Raw genomic sequence first — 15,608 nt, forward strand, 5'->3', positions numbered from 1 at the left:
TATGGTAGACACTGAGACTTAAAGCTAAATAATACAAAAATCCCTGGTTCAAGTTATTTAATTTTAGAAGAAATAAATAAGAATATCCATTTTACTATTGTGCTTATTAATTAAACAATATATGACTTTACCCCATATCCCTTTACCTACTGTACTTTTTTTTTCTTTATTGATTTTAGAGAGAGAGGAAGGGAGAGGGAGAGAGAGATAGGAACATCGATGAGAGAGAACATCAACTGGTCTCCTCCTGCATGCCCCCCACTGGGGATCAGCCCCACAACCTGGGCATGTGCCCTGACCAGGAATCAAACTGACGACCTCTTGGTGTATGGGTCAATGCTCAACCGCTGAGTCACACCTGCTGTATGTTTTAATTAGTGTTTTAATATATAAGCCTCAAAGCGCAAGTTAAATATAAAACCAGCCCAGCCGGTGTGGCTCAGTGATTGAGCGCCGATCCATGGACCAAGAGGTTGCCAGTTCGATTCCCAGTCAGGGCACATGCCCAGCTTTCAGGCTCAATCCCCATTGGGGATGTGCAGGAGATAGCCAATCAATGTTTCTCTCTCATCAATGTTTCTATCTTTCTCTCCCTCACTCTCTCTCTAAAAGTCAATAAAAACATATTTTAAAAAGACTTTAAATATAAAACCCAACAAAAGTAAACTGAGAGGCCTAGGAAGGTGGATGATGACTCAGAAATTAGAAGAAGACATCTTTGTCAGTTAGTATGAAAAAGACCTATTGAATCAAATGATATTTAAGACTCTCCATGTCTATAATTTATAATATAGATTAGAAAATAATTTTGGGCTTATTGTAGATCAGTTGTTTATTGGTGATGATAAATCATTCCGTTGGCCTTCACTTGAGAGGCTAGTAAAAGCAGATTTTGTTAATTTTTTCTTATAAGTTTTTCTCTGAAATAACTCTTTCATTTTCCCCCTTTAAAAAGTTGATAAATGGAATCACTAAAGTCACACTTAACTCTGAAACGGCAATTAAAGAATTGTCCTACAGCAGTCTGGAAGACTTAAACGATAAGTACCTTTATATTGGTGTAACAGTCATAGAGTCTACAGGTAAGTTTCTTTCTTTTTCCTTTTTTTCACTTGGGAAATATTTAGACAGTATATTAAAGGTATAAAAAATTTCTACAGTTCTTTCATAGTTAAATTTAACTTTTTATGTCATTAAAAGCTGGTATTAGAATATAGCTCTACCACTCTCTAGTCATTGGGTTCCCATTGCCTCAACTGCAGGATAACACCTGCCCAGTTGATATCCTGAATGGCTCTGCAGGACATCTGGCACCCCAGTTTTCTCACCTGGTGAGAAACAAAATCAAAATAAAATTATGTATGTAAAAATCTTTGATAAAGTACTATACAAATGAAAGTTATTATCATTCTTTTAGTCTCCTAATTTGTATAATGACAAAGTTGAACCAAATGCCTTCTAAAGCCTTTTTCAACTGTAATGTTCAGGACTTTTATCTAAAATTGGAGGCAATATGTTTCTAAAATTAGTACAATAATAGTATATACTTTATAGGGTTGTGATGAGGATCAAAGAGTCAATATACCCAAAGTACTTAAAACAGTACTTGTCACATAATGAGGACCATATAAGTGTTAGCCCTTCTCCTCCTCTTCCTCCTTCTCTTGTCCTCCTTCTTCGGTCCACCTACTACTTTCTTAGAATCCTTAACATCTTGCATGGTGCTCTCAACCCCACTCCAGTGGTTTTTAATAGTAATTATTATTCCAAGTTGAGTCAAATTGTCTTAATTCTAGTATGTCTTGATTACTAATATTCTTTATGTTTTCAGGTTTATATTGAACCTCAAACTAACCTTGAACAAATAATTTAACCATACTGAATCTATTATTATTTTTCTGTAAAACTAATGTTAAACCGGATGATCCCTAAGGCCTCTTCCACCTCTTTAAATTTGTCCTTCTAGGGTAGCAGAATGAAAAATGGAGGTAATTATTCACTTATTGAGCACCTTGTATATATCAGATGCTCAAGATGTTGGATAATGATGAAAGATCTATACTCCTTGCCCTGGCTGTTGTTTTGACATTATTTTAATGTTTCTTTCTTACTTTTATTTTTGTTCAATTTATTTCAAATAAATTCAGTTTAATAAATATTTATGAAGTAGTCAAAGAGTGTTGCTAAATATCCAGGCTTCCAAATATGAATGATGTATAATCCCAGCACTCAAGTGGCTTAAAACACACTAGCCTCAGCCATAACACAGGTAAACAAAGAATTCTGGCCCTGGCCGGTTTGGTTCAGCGGTTAGAGCGTCGGCCTGCGGTCCTGAGAGACCCGGGTTCGGTTCCCGCTAAGGGCACGTACCTCGGTTGCAGTTTGTCCCCCGCCCTGGTCGGTTGTGCGGGTGGCAGCCACTTGATGTGTTCCTTTCACATCGATGTTTCTCTCTCTCTCTGTTCCTCTCTCTCCCTCCCACTCTACCTGAACAAAAAATGGAAAAATGTCCTCGGGTGAGGATAAAAAAAAAAAAATTCTGTAACAAGAAGGAATTCCATGTGTGCTTTAAGCATAATAGTTAATGTTATTGACCTTGAGAGGAAGGTGAGCTCCTAGGTGATGGTTGAGCAACCAACAACAATGTCCTGAAGATGATCAGTCTTGCAGAATAAATAGAGTTGTGAGGTAAGGATGGTAGACAGGGTGAAGTGGGCACCCTCTGTAGAAGGACACACCGAGGGTAGAAAGTGAATCTTCATCTTTGAGAATAACAGATTATCCAGTTAGTTAAAATATGGAGGGTATTGGGGATATAATATTGGGAAGGAGTTTGGGGATGCTAGAGTTTTGCATGTTATTCTTGATAGTTTAGATTAAGTTTTAGCTAGAGGGTAACACTATTAGGCTCTTGCCAGGGGACCCTCAGGGTTCCCTCTACCTCAAGCACTCTTTCCTGATTTCCCCTACATTTCTCTTCACACTCTAATGGTAAACCCCTGTAAGGCTCAGTCTCTGGCCTACCCTTTTCTTCTCTCCTTAATCCTTTGTATATATTCAACTGAAACTCAGACTACTGACGAAAAGCTGTGTACCTCTTTTCATTCTTCCTCAATCCAGCCCTATAGCTCTAATTCTACGTGGGGCATCTTTACATGCAAGCTGTGCACATAAGACTCTGGAAACTCCTGAGGTTTAAATTCTTCCCTGCACTGCTCCTCTGAACCAAGACACACTTCCTACCTACTGTTGTTAAATGGAGTGAATAAAGAAACAAGTGTGTGGAAACATATCAAAATAAAATAGATCCCCATACAGATCAGTATCCTTCTTTAAAAGGTGAACATGAGTTCGGCCAGTGTGGCTCAGTGGTTGAGCATCGACCCATGCACCAAGAGGTAGCCAGTTCGATTCCTGGTCAGGACACATGCTCAGGTTGTGGGCCTGAGACCTAGTGTGGGGCATGCAGGCCAATCAATATTCCCTCTCATTGATGTTTCTATCTCTCTCTCCCTCACTTTCTCTCTCTCTAAAATCAATAAAGGGGAAAAAAAGTCAACATGATCCTTGTCATTTCTTTAGGTGGATTTTCTGAACAGGCAGAATTTACTGGCGTCAAATATGTCCTCTCTCCCTACAAACTGAATTTGGTTGCTACTCCTCTTTACTTGAAGCCTGGAATTCCATATTTTGTCAAGGTAGATGAAGAAGGGTATGGGGAACTGCTGAATATAATTTTCTTTTTTCTATTCATAGAAAGCACAACGGGTGGCAAATAGAAGAAGAATGCCAGAGTGGCAAATCATGGAGGGAACCCTCCTGTGGATGTAGACAGGGGTGGGAAACTGCAGGCCAGCCTCAGCCTTAGGACAAGTGTCAGTATTTAGTAAGATAGCCTGTGTTAGGCATTCCCTAAACAAGCATCACATTAAATTATATATGGATAAAACCCCATAAGACTGTTTATATTTTTAAAAAACACTTATATTTAAAACTATTTGTTGGCATGTTCCTAAAAAGCCTGAAGATGGAGATATCATTCCTTGAAAAGAAAGCCTGTCTCCTGCCATTTTTTATATACTATGTGTCTCTGAGTTTGCATCTCTGTGCTTTTCACTCTATATTCTCCTTGTACATAACTGTCTGATCTCATCTGTCTGTATTGTTCTCCATTCTTTCCATCTTGACTTGTCCTGTCCCTGACTTTTCTGTCTTTTTTGCTTCCTCCTTCCTATTTAAAGTTTTCTCTCCTTCCTCCACTTTTCCTTTTTAAAAAGCTGATAGTATGGAATTAAAATATTCATTTGACTTTTATTATATTTAGTATATACATTTATTTTGTATAATATATCATATTATATTTTATTATGCATATTATATTTTTAAAGGAGAAATTTTTGTGACCTGTCCTTAGTTTAGAAAGCCAGAGAAGAATGGTTTTTTTATTCTTTGAAAATGTGCTTTTAGAAATCAAATTCAGCCTAGCCGGTGTGGCTTAATGGTTGAGCGTCAACCCCATGTGCCACGAGGTCGTCGGTTCAATTCCCAGTCAGGGCATATGCCCAGGTTGTGGGCCCAGTCCCCAGTGGGGAGCATGCAAGAGGCGGACAGTCAATGTTCTCTCTCATGGATGTTTCTCTCTCTCCCTCCCTCCCTCCCTCTTCATCTCTCTCTAAAAATCAATAAAAAAGAAAAAAATTAAAAAGAAATCAAATTCAGTATAATTAAAAGGTTTTACTTATTACTTACTGTAGGTTGCTGGCTTTTTTTTTTTATCCTCACCAGAGGACATTCTTCGACATTTTGTTCAGATAGAGTGGGAGGGAGAGAGAGAGAGAGAGAAACATCGACGTGAAAGGGACACATCGAGTGGCTGCCACCCACACGACCCAACCAGGGCCAGGGACAAACTGCATCTTAGGTACATGCCTTTAGCGGGAACCAAACCCAGGTCTCTCCAGACCGCAGGCCAACGCTCTACTGCTGAGCCAAAACGGCCAGGGCAGTTACTGGCTTTTAATATCACATACACAAGGAAAATAATATTGAATATATCTTTGTGCCCTGGCTGGTTTTGCTCAGTGGTTAGAGCATTGGCCTATGGATCAAAGAGTCCTGGGTTTGATTCCCAGTCAAGGACACATACCTCAGCTGCAAGTTCGATCCCCAGTCCCACTTGGGGTCGTGTGGGAGGCAGTCAATCCATGTGTCTCTCTCACATCGATCTCTCTCTCTCTCTCTCCCATTCTGTCTACAACTCAATGGAAAAATATCCTCGAGTGAGAATAGAAAAATAAATAAATAAAATAAATCTTTGTGGAAATTATATATGATTATATGCACGGCAGTGAGAAGTAGAGGTTAAGAGAAAAAAGGATGTATTTATTGTTTCTCATATCCAAGAGAATCATTCTCAGAAGTGACTGTCCCATTTTTCTCTTTTATTTAGTTTTAAACCAATTGAAGAAACACAGAAGTTAGATAACAGAAGACCCTATCACACCTACTTGGAAAAGTTAAAAAATATTTATGTTCTGAGTCTGCTTGATATACAGGAGAATCTATTAAAAATGATTTCACTAAATAGAATTAAACCTTTTTATAGGCTGAGAACACTTCTCTTTACTAAATTAAACAAGAATAGTTTATACTTTGGTGGGGAGGAAAGAAAATTATGTTGGAGTTATGCTTTCAAACAAGTGCTGAGCTGTTGAATTGAATTTGAACTCTTCTGACAAATAGGTGCAAGTTAAGGATTTGCTTGATGAATTAGTAGGAGAGATGCCGATTATCCTGAATGCACAAACAGTTGATGAAAACCAAGAGATGGCTGATGTGGAGTCGAAGAAAAGCAAAACAGGTTCCAGTGATGGAGTGGCCTCATTTGTTGTTAATGTCCCATCTGGAGTGACAGCACTGGAGTTTAACGTGAGCTGAATTCTGTTAAATTTTCTAAGTCAATGTGTGCTTTGGCTAGTGTGCAGAAGAGATGCAGCCGACTTTATACTTGAGCCTAGTGAACAGTTCCACAATTTTGCACCCCAAAATAAATAAATAAATACAAATACACTAGAGAAAGACAAATCTGTCACTTTTGTATTTGGGAATTAATTATTTTCTCTTACATTTGTAAAACTATATTAGCATCTAGAAGCTTCAGAATAGGTATAGCAGTGAAAGTCAGTGGTAGGAATATTTTCTTCCCCTACCCCCAATTTTTGTCTCTTTTCAGGCCCATAAAAGGGTAAAATGTGGGAGCTTCCCTTTTTTTCTAGCTGCGTGAACCACTCCACCTTAGAGCTTACTTAATAGTCTTCTCTTCCAGCAAATAATGTCTAAGTTCCCAATTCCAATTAAAAAGTGAATAAGTTGCCTGGCCGATGTGGCTCAGTGGTTGAGCATCAACCCATGCACCAAGAGGTCACTAGTTCGATTCCCAATCATTCCCAACCAGGTTATGGGCCAAATCCCCAGTGGGGGGAGATGTAGGAGGTGGCCAATCAATGTTCTCTTTCATTGATGTTTCCATCTCTTTCTCCCTCTCCCTTCCTCTCTCTCTAAAGTCAATAAAGAAAAAAAAAATTTTTAAGTTAGTTAATAATGCATGTTAATGACCGCAGCATGCATCCATTCAGTCATCTACTGAGTGCTTATGAAGTGCTAAGCATTGTGCTAAGAGCTTCATATAGATCACATTTAATACCCACTTAATCAGCTCTATGATTTAGAGAATACTATCTTGGCCATTTTGCAGTTGAGGAAACAGAGACTTCAAACTTCTCTTAAATAACATCCAGAGTTAATCAATAGCAGCACTGGGATGCAAACCAATGCATATTACACCCAGAGCGTGAACTACTAACCCCTTTGTTGTCAACAATGGATATTGCTGCCATTACAGCATTTATGCCCCACCCCATGTTTATAAGCACTCCTCTGTGCCACTACCTTACAATGTAACTGGACCAGAGAATTTCTGTGATGTCCATTCATAACTCCTGTCCTCCAGTTCTCATGACCTCCCCACCACTACCCAGAATTTCTGCCATTCTAGCACATAAGAAGAGGAATCCCTAACTTGCCATTACATTTCAAAAAGGGGGCCAATATTTGTTCCAGGAGCATCTTTCTCTCTTCATCAGACCTTCCCACCACAGCCTATAATCTAATATGATTCTAATTATTGTCCAGAGTCTGTGTAAAGTTACTTAATACCACAGCAGAATAAACATGGGAGATGGGAGTACTGGCAGTTTTTCTTTCTTCAGCATTTGGTGGTATAAAATTTAGAAATTTATAAAGCAAAGAAAGGAATTTAAAAGTTATCTTTCACAGAAAATGTGAAAAAAAGTTATCTTTCACAGTCCACATGTCTTCTCTGAAATGTTCCTTTTTAGGTCAGGACCGACGACCCAGATCTCCCAGAAGAAAATCAGGCCAGCAGAGATTACAGAGCAGTACAATATTCATCTCTCAGCCAAAGTTACCTTTACATTGACTGGCCTGGAACCTATAAACCTTTGCTCGTGGGAGACAATCTGAATATTGTTGTTACCCCCAAAAGTCCATACATTGACAAAATAACTCACTATAATTACTTGGTAAGTATAATAATGATAGAATTGCATCTATTTATTCCCCTACCTGGAGGACTTGTCTTTGCTTATAGAGGAACATTAGAATGATCCCTTACATTTATTTTAACAAGGCATTTCAACATCATCTATTTTGATAGCCAGTTTTTTTTAAACCTTTGAGATTGGTCATGGTTTGCATGACCATTTCATAGATGAGGAAACAAAGACAGAGAGGTTAAAAGACTTGCCATGGTCACTCAGCTTGGAAGAGGAAGATTTTTATTTGAACTCTGACTCCTTGTCTGATCTCCTTTCACCAGAGAGCTGACTATACTCCTCAGAGAGAAAGTCTGATTAAATTCTCATATAACCTCTGCTCTATATCATGGCCAAAGATTACACACTTAGACCTATTTAAAATATGTGCACTTCGCTAGCATAAAAGGAGAACCCAAATCCTGTTTTTAAGTGTTGAGTCATATCATACCTGCTCCAATACTACAGCTCTATAACATCCTTTACTATATCATTTATGTTAGCAGAGGTGATCGGTCAAGTCTGTCCATGAAACATAGAGAAGAATCTGTGAACAATGTTAAGGGCTTCCTGACAACTGTCAAAGAAATGGAATGGGCAGGCCAAACAGGTGGTAGTGATGGATTTTTCAATATTTTTGGGAAATAAATTAATAAATAAATGTGGACCAAAGATCACATTGACTGAAGAAGTATTAGGGGACCTATTCAGGGACCTTGTGCCAAAACTTGCTGTTTATTGTATGCAGTCCTGCTAAGGACAATTTAAGAGATCTTTGAGGACATTTTAGCTTCTTATAATTTGTAATTATTTTTAAAAACTTATGCCTCTAATTTAGAACCTAATCTCTGCCTTTAAAAGTCAATTCCTTAGTAACATGTACTCTACTTATCTATTTTTTCAATCAGTAAAACAAGAGAGATTTTAGTGACAGTGTGATGACTTTAAACATATTTTGGGTTAAATTTTAGTTCTCTGTTTTTCTAATTATGTGATTTTGAACTAAAATCAGTATGACAGCCCTGGCCAGTTTGGCTCAGCGGTTAGAGTGTCGTCCTGTCGTCCAGAGAGACCCGGGTTTGGTTCCCGCTAAGGGCATGTACCCCCATTGCAGTTTGTCCCCAGCCCTGGATGGGTCGTGCGGGTGGCAGCCACTTGATGTGTCCCTTTCACATCGATGTTTCTCTCTCTCTCTTCCTCTCTCTCCCTCCCACTCTATCTGAACAAAAAAATGGAAAAATGTCCTTGGATGAGGATAAAAAATAAAAATAATAAAATAAAATCAGTATGACATTTTGTTAATTCCTGAGCCTCAGTCCCTCCATTTGCACAATGGAAATAATATTTCTATCCTATTGGTTATTATGAAAATTAACAGAGTTAAAGTAAATATAAAAGTTCCTGGTACATAGTAAGCTCATACATGTTAACTTTCTTTTTTTCTAACATAATTTTTACTCCAACTCCAAGATCTATCCCGAACCAGAGGTTTGGTTTTTGTAGTTATTATTGCTGCCACTCTTATTTTTAGATATTATCCAAGGGCAAAATTGTTCACTTTGGCACAAAGGAGAAAATTCAACATTCCTCTTATCAAAATATAAATGTCCCAGTGACACAGAACATGGTTCCTTCGGCCCGTCTCCTGGTCTATTACATCGTCACAGTACAGGAAACAGCAGAATTAGTGTCTGACTCAGTCTGGCTAAATATTGAAGAAAAATGTGGCAACCAGCTTCAGGTAAGCTACAAATTTTGTCACAATCAAAATTTTTTTTTCTGAACAAAGGAGAGTGTAAACACAGCAACCTCTGAAATTTTGTCTCATAAAAATGACCTTTTTTTTTTTCAAATAACCTTTTAGGTTTATCTGTCTTCAAGTGAAGATGAATATTCTCCAGGTGAACATGCATCTCTTAATATGGTAACTCAATCAGATTCCTGGGTGGCTTTAACAGCAGTGGACAGTGCTATATATGGAGTCCAAAGGAAAGCCAAGAAGGCCCTGGAAAAAGTTAAGTAGTGTATAGTTTTGGTTATGGTGCATGGGTGGCTTTGTGCAGTGCTTCAAAAAGTGTGGCCTCCAGGGTAGGTTGTGAGGGAAGAATTAACGGAAGACTGGGCCTGCCTTTTCATAATCAAAATGTATCCTCTAACAGTAGGAAGGTAAACGATTGTCATGTTACTCCCCAAAGCACAAGTCCATCTGTTCTTGTTCTTCCAAGTGTGGAGTTAAGCACTTTAAAAACATATGACAATGAAAGCAATTACATTCATGGAACAAAAATGCCAGTAATTGAGGGGGTTTGGGGATTCAGGTGGGGGACAGGCTGGGGAGGGGGGTATTACAGTAGCAGCACAAGAAAAGATTGGGTCCTAGCCGGTTTGGCTCAGCGGTTAGAGCATCGGCCTGCGGTCCAGAGAGGCCCGGGTTGAGTTCCCACTAAGGGCACATACCTCGGTTGCTGTTTGCCCCACTAAGGGCACGTATCTCGGTTGCAGTTTGTCCTGGGCCCTGGTTGGGTCGTGCGGGGGGCAACCACTCAATGTGTCCCTTTGTCCTCGGGTGAGGATAAAAAAAAAAGATTGGATAGCAATCTCTGGGATTCTTTTGTTTTGTTTTGTTTGTTTACTTTCATAAAAGTCTGTAACACAGAAGAATTTGAAAATGATTCGGTTCCCCTAAGTTTCTGTTTATCTCCCCTATGCTCTGCTACTGTTTCCTAGGCTTGAAGTTCTTTGGACAAGGAATAAAGAACTAAGAAACTAAAGTTTAAAAAATTAAGAAAGGAAAACATTTAGGGTCAAAATTAAAACTAGAATAAACACCCCAAACAAGTTCTTACCCACTTAGAAACTACAGCATTCCTCCCCCAAAGGCAAGAAGTTGTGTTCTTTTTTATTTGTTTTAAGCAACTTAAAAATTAATTTGTTTGCTAATTCACTCATTTATGCATTCATCCATTTATTTTTATTTTGTTTGGGGGAAGATATTATACTGATTGTGTTAACAGTGAAGTTAGACCTTGGTTCTTAAGTTCAGCTAAGAATTTAGAGCCAAGAACTCTGATGCAAGAAGTTTATATAGAAAGTTACAGAGGTAGAAGAAGTGAGCTAGCTGGGATGCAGGACTCAAGTAACAAGTTACAGTGGCAATAGAAGGGTCCTCAGAGCTTAGGAGAAAGAAAGCAAAGATGACACACCTGACAGAAGAAGAGGGGAAAGGTGCAGGCATGCCCCAGAGAGAGCACACTTAAGGAAAGAAGGGGGTGGGGAACAGCACAGGCATGAGAGAGAGAGAGAGAGAGAGAGAGAGAGAGAGAGAGAGAGAGAGAGAGAGAGAGAAGAGAGAGAAACTGACTGAGACCGCAGAAAGACCCCTGGGTCTATTGTCTTAAAGGTTTTTACCTGTTTTCCAAAGGCCAGGATTTTAGGGAAGATCTCAGGGGAGGATCTCAATAAAATATTCATTAGCTTTCCAGGTGTGTCCTTTCAGGGTTGTGGTTTCTACTGACTGGGGTCATTAGTCATTGCATCTGATCCTCACATCAGCCATGGTGTTGCTTCATCTGATTTGCTGCTTTTCTGGGCCTGGAGCTGAAACACAACCAAAGACTAGATGTTATCTCTAGTTTGACTAAAACTCTTTGTGGTCAACAGACCTGAGACTTTGTTCCTAAGATTATTTGATGTGTGTCAGAACCTCATTGTCCTGAGGGCTTAATGTTTAAGGGCTTATAAGGGAATCATATGAGGCTATTCTCTGGACCCCTGTTCCTCCTTTAAGAGGGTCTAAACCACATGATTAGTGACATGCTAGGGGAGGAAAGGTCAGGGGGTCTAAACTGCATGACTAGCAGTGTGAAAGGTCAGGGGGTCTAAATGAATAACAACATGGTAGGGGTAAGAAGGTCACCTGCAGGTAAGTTTCTAGCCTGTAATACTTGTTTTCCCAGTTTTGCCCATTGCTAGGTACCCAAGACTTTCTGCCCTGGTGACATTCCATACCTGGCTTATTGTTCCTGCTCTACTCATGCCTAACTGCCTATTCTATCAATTGTAGCATGTATTCTAAGTACAAAACACCATGGATCAGTTTCTAAGAATCTCCTCACCAAAAGTTAAGACTTAGTTCTTGATTTAGTTTTGAATCGGTATATATTTATAAATACAAAACTACAAACTAAAGGAATGAAATTAGGAAATTTGGTTTTAGGTCATTTGATAAATGAATGGCCTGTGTATTTCACAGGTTTGTTCTAACCATGAAACAAACAACTCATATCTTTGGTTCTTTAGAGGAATGATTTCTGCGTGTGAATAGGCTCAACATTTTGCCTGTCTGGACAGGTATTTCAAGCTTTAGAGAAGAGTGACCTGGGCTGTGGGGCAGGTGGTGGCCACAACAATGCGAATGTATTCCACCTGGCTGGGCTCACCTTTCTCACCAATGCAAATGCAGATGACACCCAAGAAAATGGTAAAACACTCAGCCCTTTTTGTTTATTCTTCAAACTGATACTGAAATTTACATCAATCGTTTGCCTCCCAGGTTTCATTTTTGTTTGTCCTCCAGAATATTCTCTATACTGATATTAGAATGGCATGACTATGTGATACCCTTATATAGTTTCATTAGCTTTTAAGATAAAGTACACATCCCTAGCTCTCTCAAACTATTTCTCATCTTGCTCTACCTTACCTTACCTTATGTTTAAGCTATACAGAACCAAGTGTGGTTCTTGGGTGACACTATGCTATTTTGCACTTTTGGGCCTTTCCTCATCAGAACTGCTTTCTCTTTTATGAACCTGGAGAAGCTAATGTAAGAATCATCTCCTCTATGATAATTCTTCCCCCCATAAAATTGATCATTCCCTCACTTGGCCAGTGTGTCTCAGTGGTTGAACATCGACTCATGCACCATGAATGAGGTCACCAGTTCAATTCCCTGTCAGGGCACATGCCCAGGTTGTGGGACAAATCCCTAGTGGGGGGCATGTGGGAGGCGACCAATCAATGTGCTCTCTCATCGATGTTTCTATCTCTCTTTCCCTTCCTCTCTAAAATCAATAAAGAAAAAAACTTTAAAAAAAATTGATCCTTCCCTCCTCCTTTAATAGTGAGAATATTGTAGAGACTAGCTCTATTTATAATTAATACAATAGCATTACATCACTGCACACTCATATACTTAATTATACATCTTTTCTCAGTCACTGCACTGTGAGGTCTCTAAAGACAAGGACAACATCTTAATCATCTTCTTTCTATGGTTTTAAAATTATTCAAAAATATGCTCAATACTATTATTTGTAATAACATAGCACAAAGAACAATTAATAAAAATAGCATTTCTGCCCGGTCGGTGTGGCTCAGTGGATTGAACGTCGCCCCATGGACTGATAGGTCCCTGTTTCATTCCTGGTCAGGACACATGCCCGGGGTTGCAGGCTCAATCTCCAGTAGGGGGCGTGCAGGAGGCAGCCAATTGATACTTCTTTCTCACATCGATGTTTCTATCTCTCTCTCCCTTATTCTCTAACAAATCAATAAAAACATATTTTTAAAAATAGCATATCCAACAAAAACTTTGCTCACTCTTAATACTTAGCTATTTCTCTGTAATAAATGGATCAAAAGATTACGATATTCAAAATCAAACTCAAATCAAACAAGTCAAACTACATAACACTCATAGACCATGAGCTCCCCTAAGATAAAACAAATCATCATAAGATGTGTAGTGTTCAATGCCTAGTTGAAAGCAGGTTCTCAATATTTTGAAGGAATGCTTTGTGAATGTTTTAAATACTTACATATTTCATGGAATTTTCTTTTTTTGAGATTTTAATCTCCTTTTTTCTTTCTTCTTTTTTGTTTTTATCATTAAAAAAAAACCAAACAGATAAAACTTGTGAAGAAACTCTCAGGCCAAGAAGAATGCTGCAAAAGATAATAGATGAGCAAGGTACTCTAAAAGTTTCATGTGATTGTGAAAGGTTATGGTCATATGATTCAAAAGCTGGAGAAAATGAAACATTATCTAATGTTCCCTAACTCAGATAGAATGGGCAAAAAGAAAGATATGTACAGACATCTAATTCACCTCTCTCAAAAAGATTAATTCAAATAAGTTCAATAGTTCATTTGCCATAACTTTAATATGAAGAAAATAAGTATTGTTTCTATCTCTGAAATCTAAAAGATAAACTTTTATTTGTTACAAATATTTCCCCTCTACAAACTTAATCTAGCAATTAAAATGATATTCTTTCATTTTATTCTGAAAAAGCCATAATTTAATTAACTTTGGGATATGCCTGAAAATCTGTTTCTTCTATTTCATGTGTTTAATGTTAATAGTATTTTGGATTACTCTTTGGGGAAAAAAGTCTAATAGAAATTATTTAAATATAAAATTGATAATTGGCAGTGTTATAATAGAAAGAACATTGAACTGGGAGTCAGTGACCTGAGTTCAACTAATAATCATGCTTACAATAATATACTAATTTCTTCCATCTGTATATGAATTATTTTAATTCTAACTTTTATTCTAAGTTCTAATGATATGGAAAGAGAGACACATTAATTTAAGTACTTAAGTGAAGAGTGATGCCACTAGTGAAGGTCCACAAACCATATCACATAAGAAATGTTTGAAAAAAAAAATAGGATATTTAACTTGAAGAAGGAAATTCTTGTATAGTGATGATAGTTATCTTCAAATACTTGAGGGTGTCTCAGACAGTAAAAGGGTGTTGACCCCAATGTGCCCGTTTCAAGACTTAGTATTTAGCTTAGTTGCAGGAAGCCCTTCAGCCATTTAATATGAATCAGAGTGCACTACCTACCTCATGAGGCCACATTCTCCTTTCCTAGAGTAGTTCCAAAGGGAGGCTGGTCAGCCAACTAACCATGACTGTTGTGGGGAGGGTGGTCATAGGGCAGTAGAAACCAAGTATCCTTTCAGATCCCTTCTAAACTAGAGGTGTTATGACGTTATGCATAATCTAGGGCACCTGTATTATTATCATTTCAGCTGCTAAATACCTACATAGACAAGTGAAGAAATGTTGTTATGATGGAGCCATTCATAGTGATTATGAAACCTGTGAAGAACGAGCTGCCCGGATTACAGTAGGCCCAAGATGCGTCATGGCTTTTAAGAAATGTTGTAACATGTCAAAACAGTTCCGTGATGAGGAGACTCATAAACCTATACTATTGGGAAGGCTACGTAAGTTTGACATTTGTTATCAGAATTCTGCCCAATATGAGGAAGTTTGTGTAATTTTATGCTGCTAAGAAAGGAATTACCATGCTCTATTTAAGATTGAAAGTAGCACAGACAGCTTATAAATGGCCATAAGAAAAATATCTGTTGCCCTGGCCGGTTTGGCTCAGCGGTTGGAGCGTCAACCTGCGGTACAGAGAGACCCGGGTTCGGTTCCCGCTAAGGGCATGTACCTCGGTTGCAGTTTGTCCCCGGCCCTGGTTGGTTGTGTGGGTGGCAGCCACTCGATGTGTCCCTTCACATCGATGTTTCTCTCTCTCTCTCTTCCTCTCTCTCCCTCCAGCTCTATCTGAACAAAAAATGGAAAAATGTCCTCGGGTGAGGATAAAAAAAAAAAAAAAAGAAAAATATCTGTTAATCATTTGGGGGAATCCAAAGAGGTATATGTAGTACACTAGTCCATAGTCAAGACCCAGGGCCAGTTTAAAACGGACTCACTGACTCATTCTATAAACTTGAATGATTGTTTATACTCTCGGAGTTTCAACTTGTTCATTTTTTTATAAAAAATTTTTTTTATCCTCACCCAAGGACATTTTGAAATTTATCTTTAGATAGAGTGGGAAGGAGAGAAGGAGGAAGAGAGAGAGAGAAACACCAATGTGAGAGAGATACATCGACTGGCTGCCACCTGCACGACCCCAACCCCCCAACCGAGGCTGGGGACAAACTGCAACCGAAGTACGCGCCCTTAG

At 38.6% G+C, this 15,608-nt stretch overlaps 1 protein-coding gene across 1 annotated transcript in view; it reads left to right on the plus strand.

Annotated features, from left to right (window-relative positions):
- Positions 1-15,608, plus strand: part of C5 (complement C5) — a 96,580-nt gene that overhangs the window by 25,217 nt on the left and 55,755 nt on the right. The window contains exons 9-17 of the mRNA XM_036261327.1: positions 956-1,082; positions 3,583-3,698; positions 5,743-5,928; positions 7,398-7,601; positions 9,145-9,354; positions 9,478-9,627; positions 11,964-12,093; positions 13,522-13,584; positions 14,659-14,856. Coding sequence (XP_036117220.1) covers positions 956-1,082; positions 3,583-3,698; positions 5,743-5,928; positions 7,398-7,601; positions 9,145-9,354; positions 9,478-9,627; positions 11,964-12,093; positions 13,522-13,584; positions 14,659-14,856 — 1,384 coding nt within the window. The remainder of the gene's footprint in view (positions 1-955; positions 1,083-3,582; positions 3,699-5,742; positions 5,929-7,397; positions 7,602-9,144; positions 9,355-9,477; positions 9,628-11,963; positions 12,094-13,521; positions 13,585-14,658; positions 14,857-15,608) is intronic.

The sequence above is a fragment of the Molossus molossus genome, unplaced genomic scaffold (genome assembly GCF_014108415.1).
Source record: "Molossus molossus isolate mMolMol1 unplaced genomic scaffold, mMolMol1.p scaffold_m16_p_14, whole genome shotgun sequence".
In the NCBI taxonomy this organism is placed as follows: domain Eukaryota; kingdom Metazoa; phylum Chordata; class Mammalia; order Chiroptera; family Molossidae; genus Molossus; species Molossus molossus.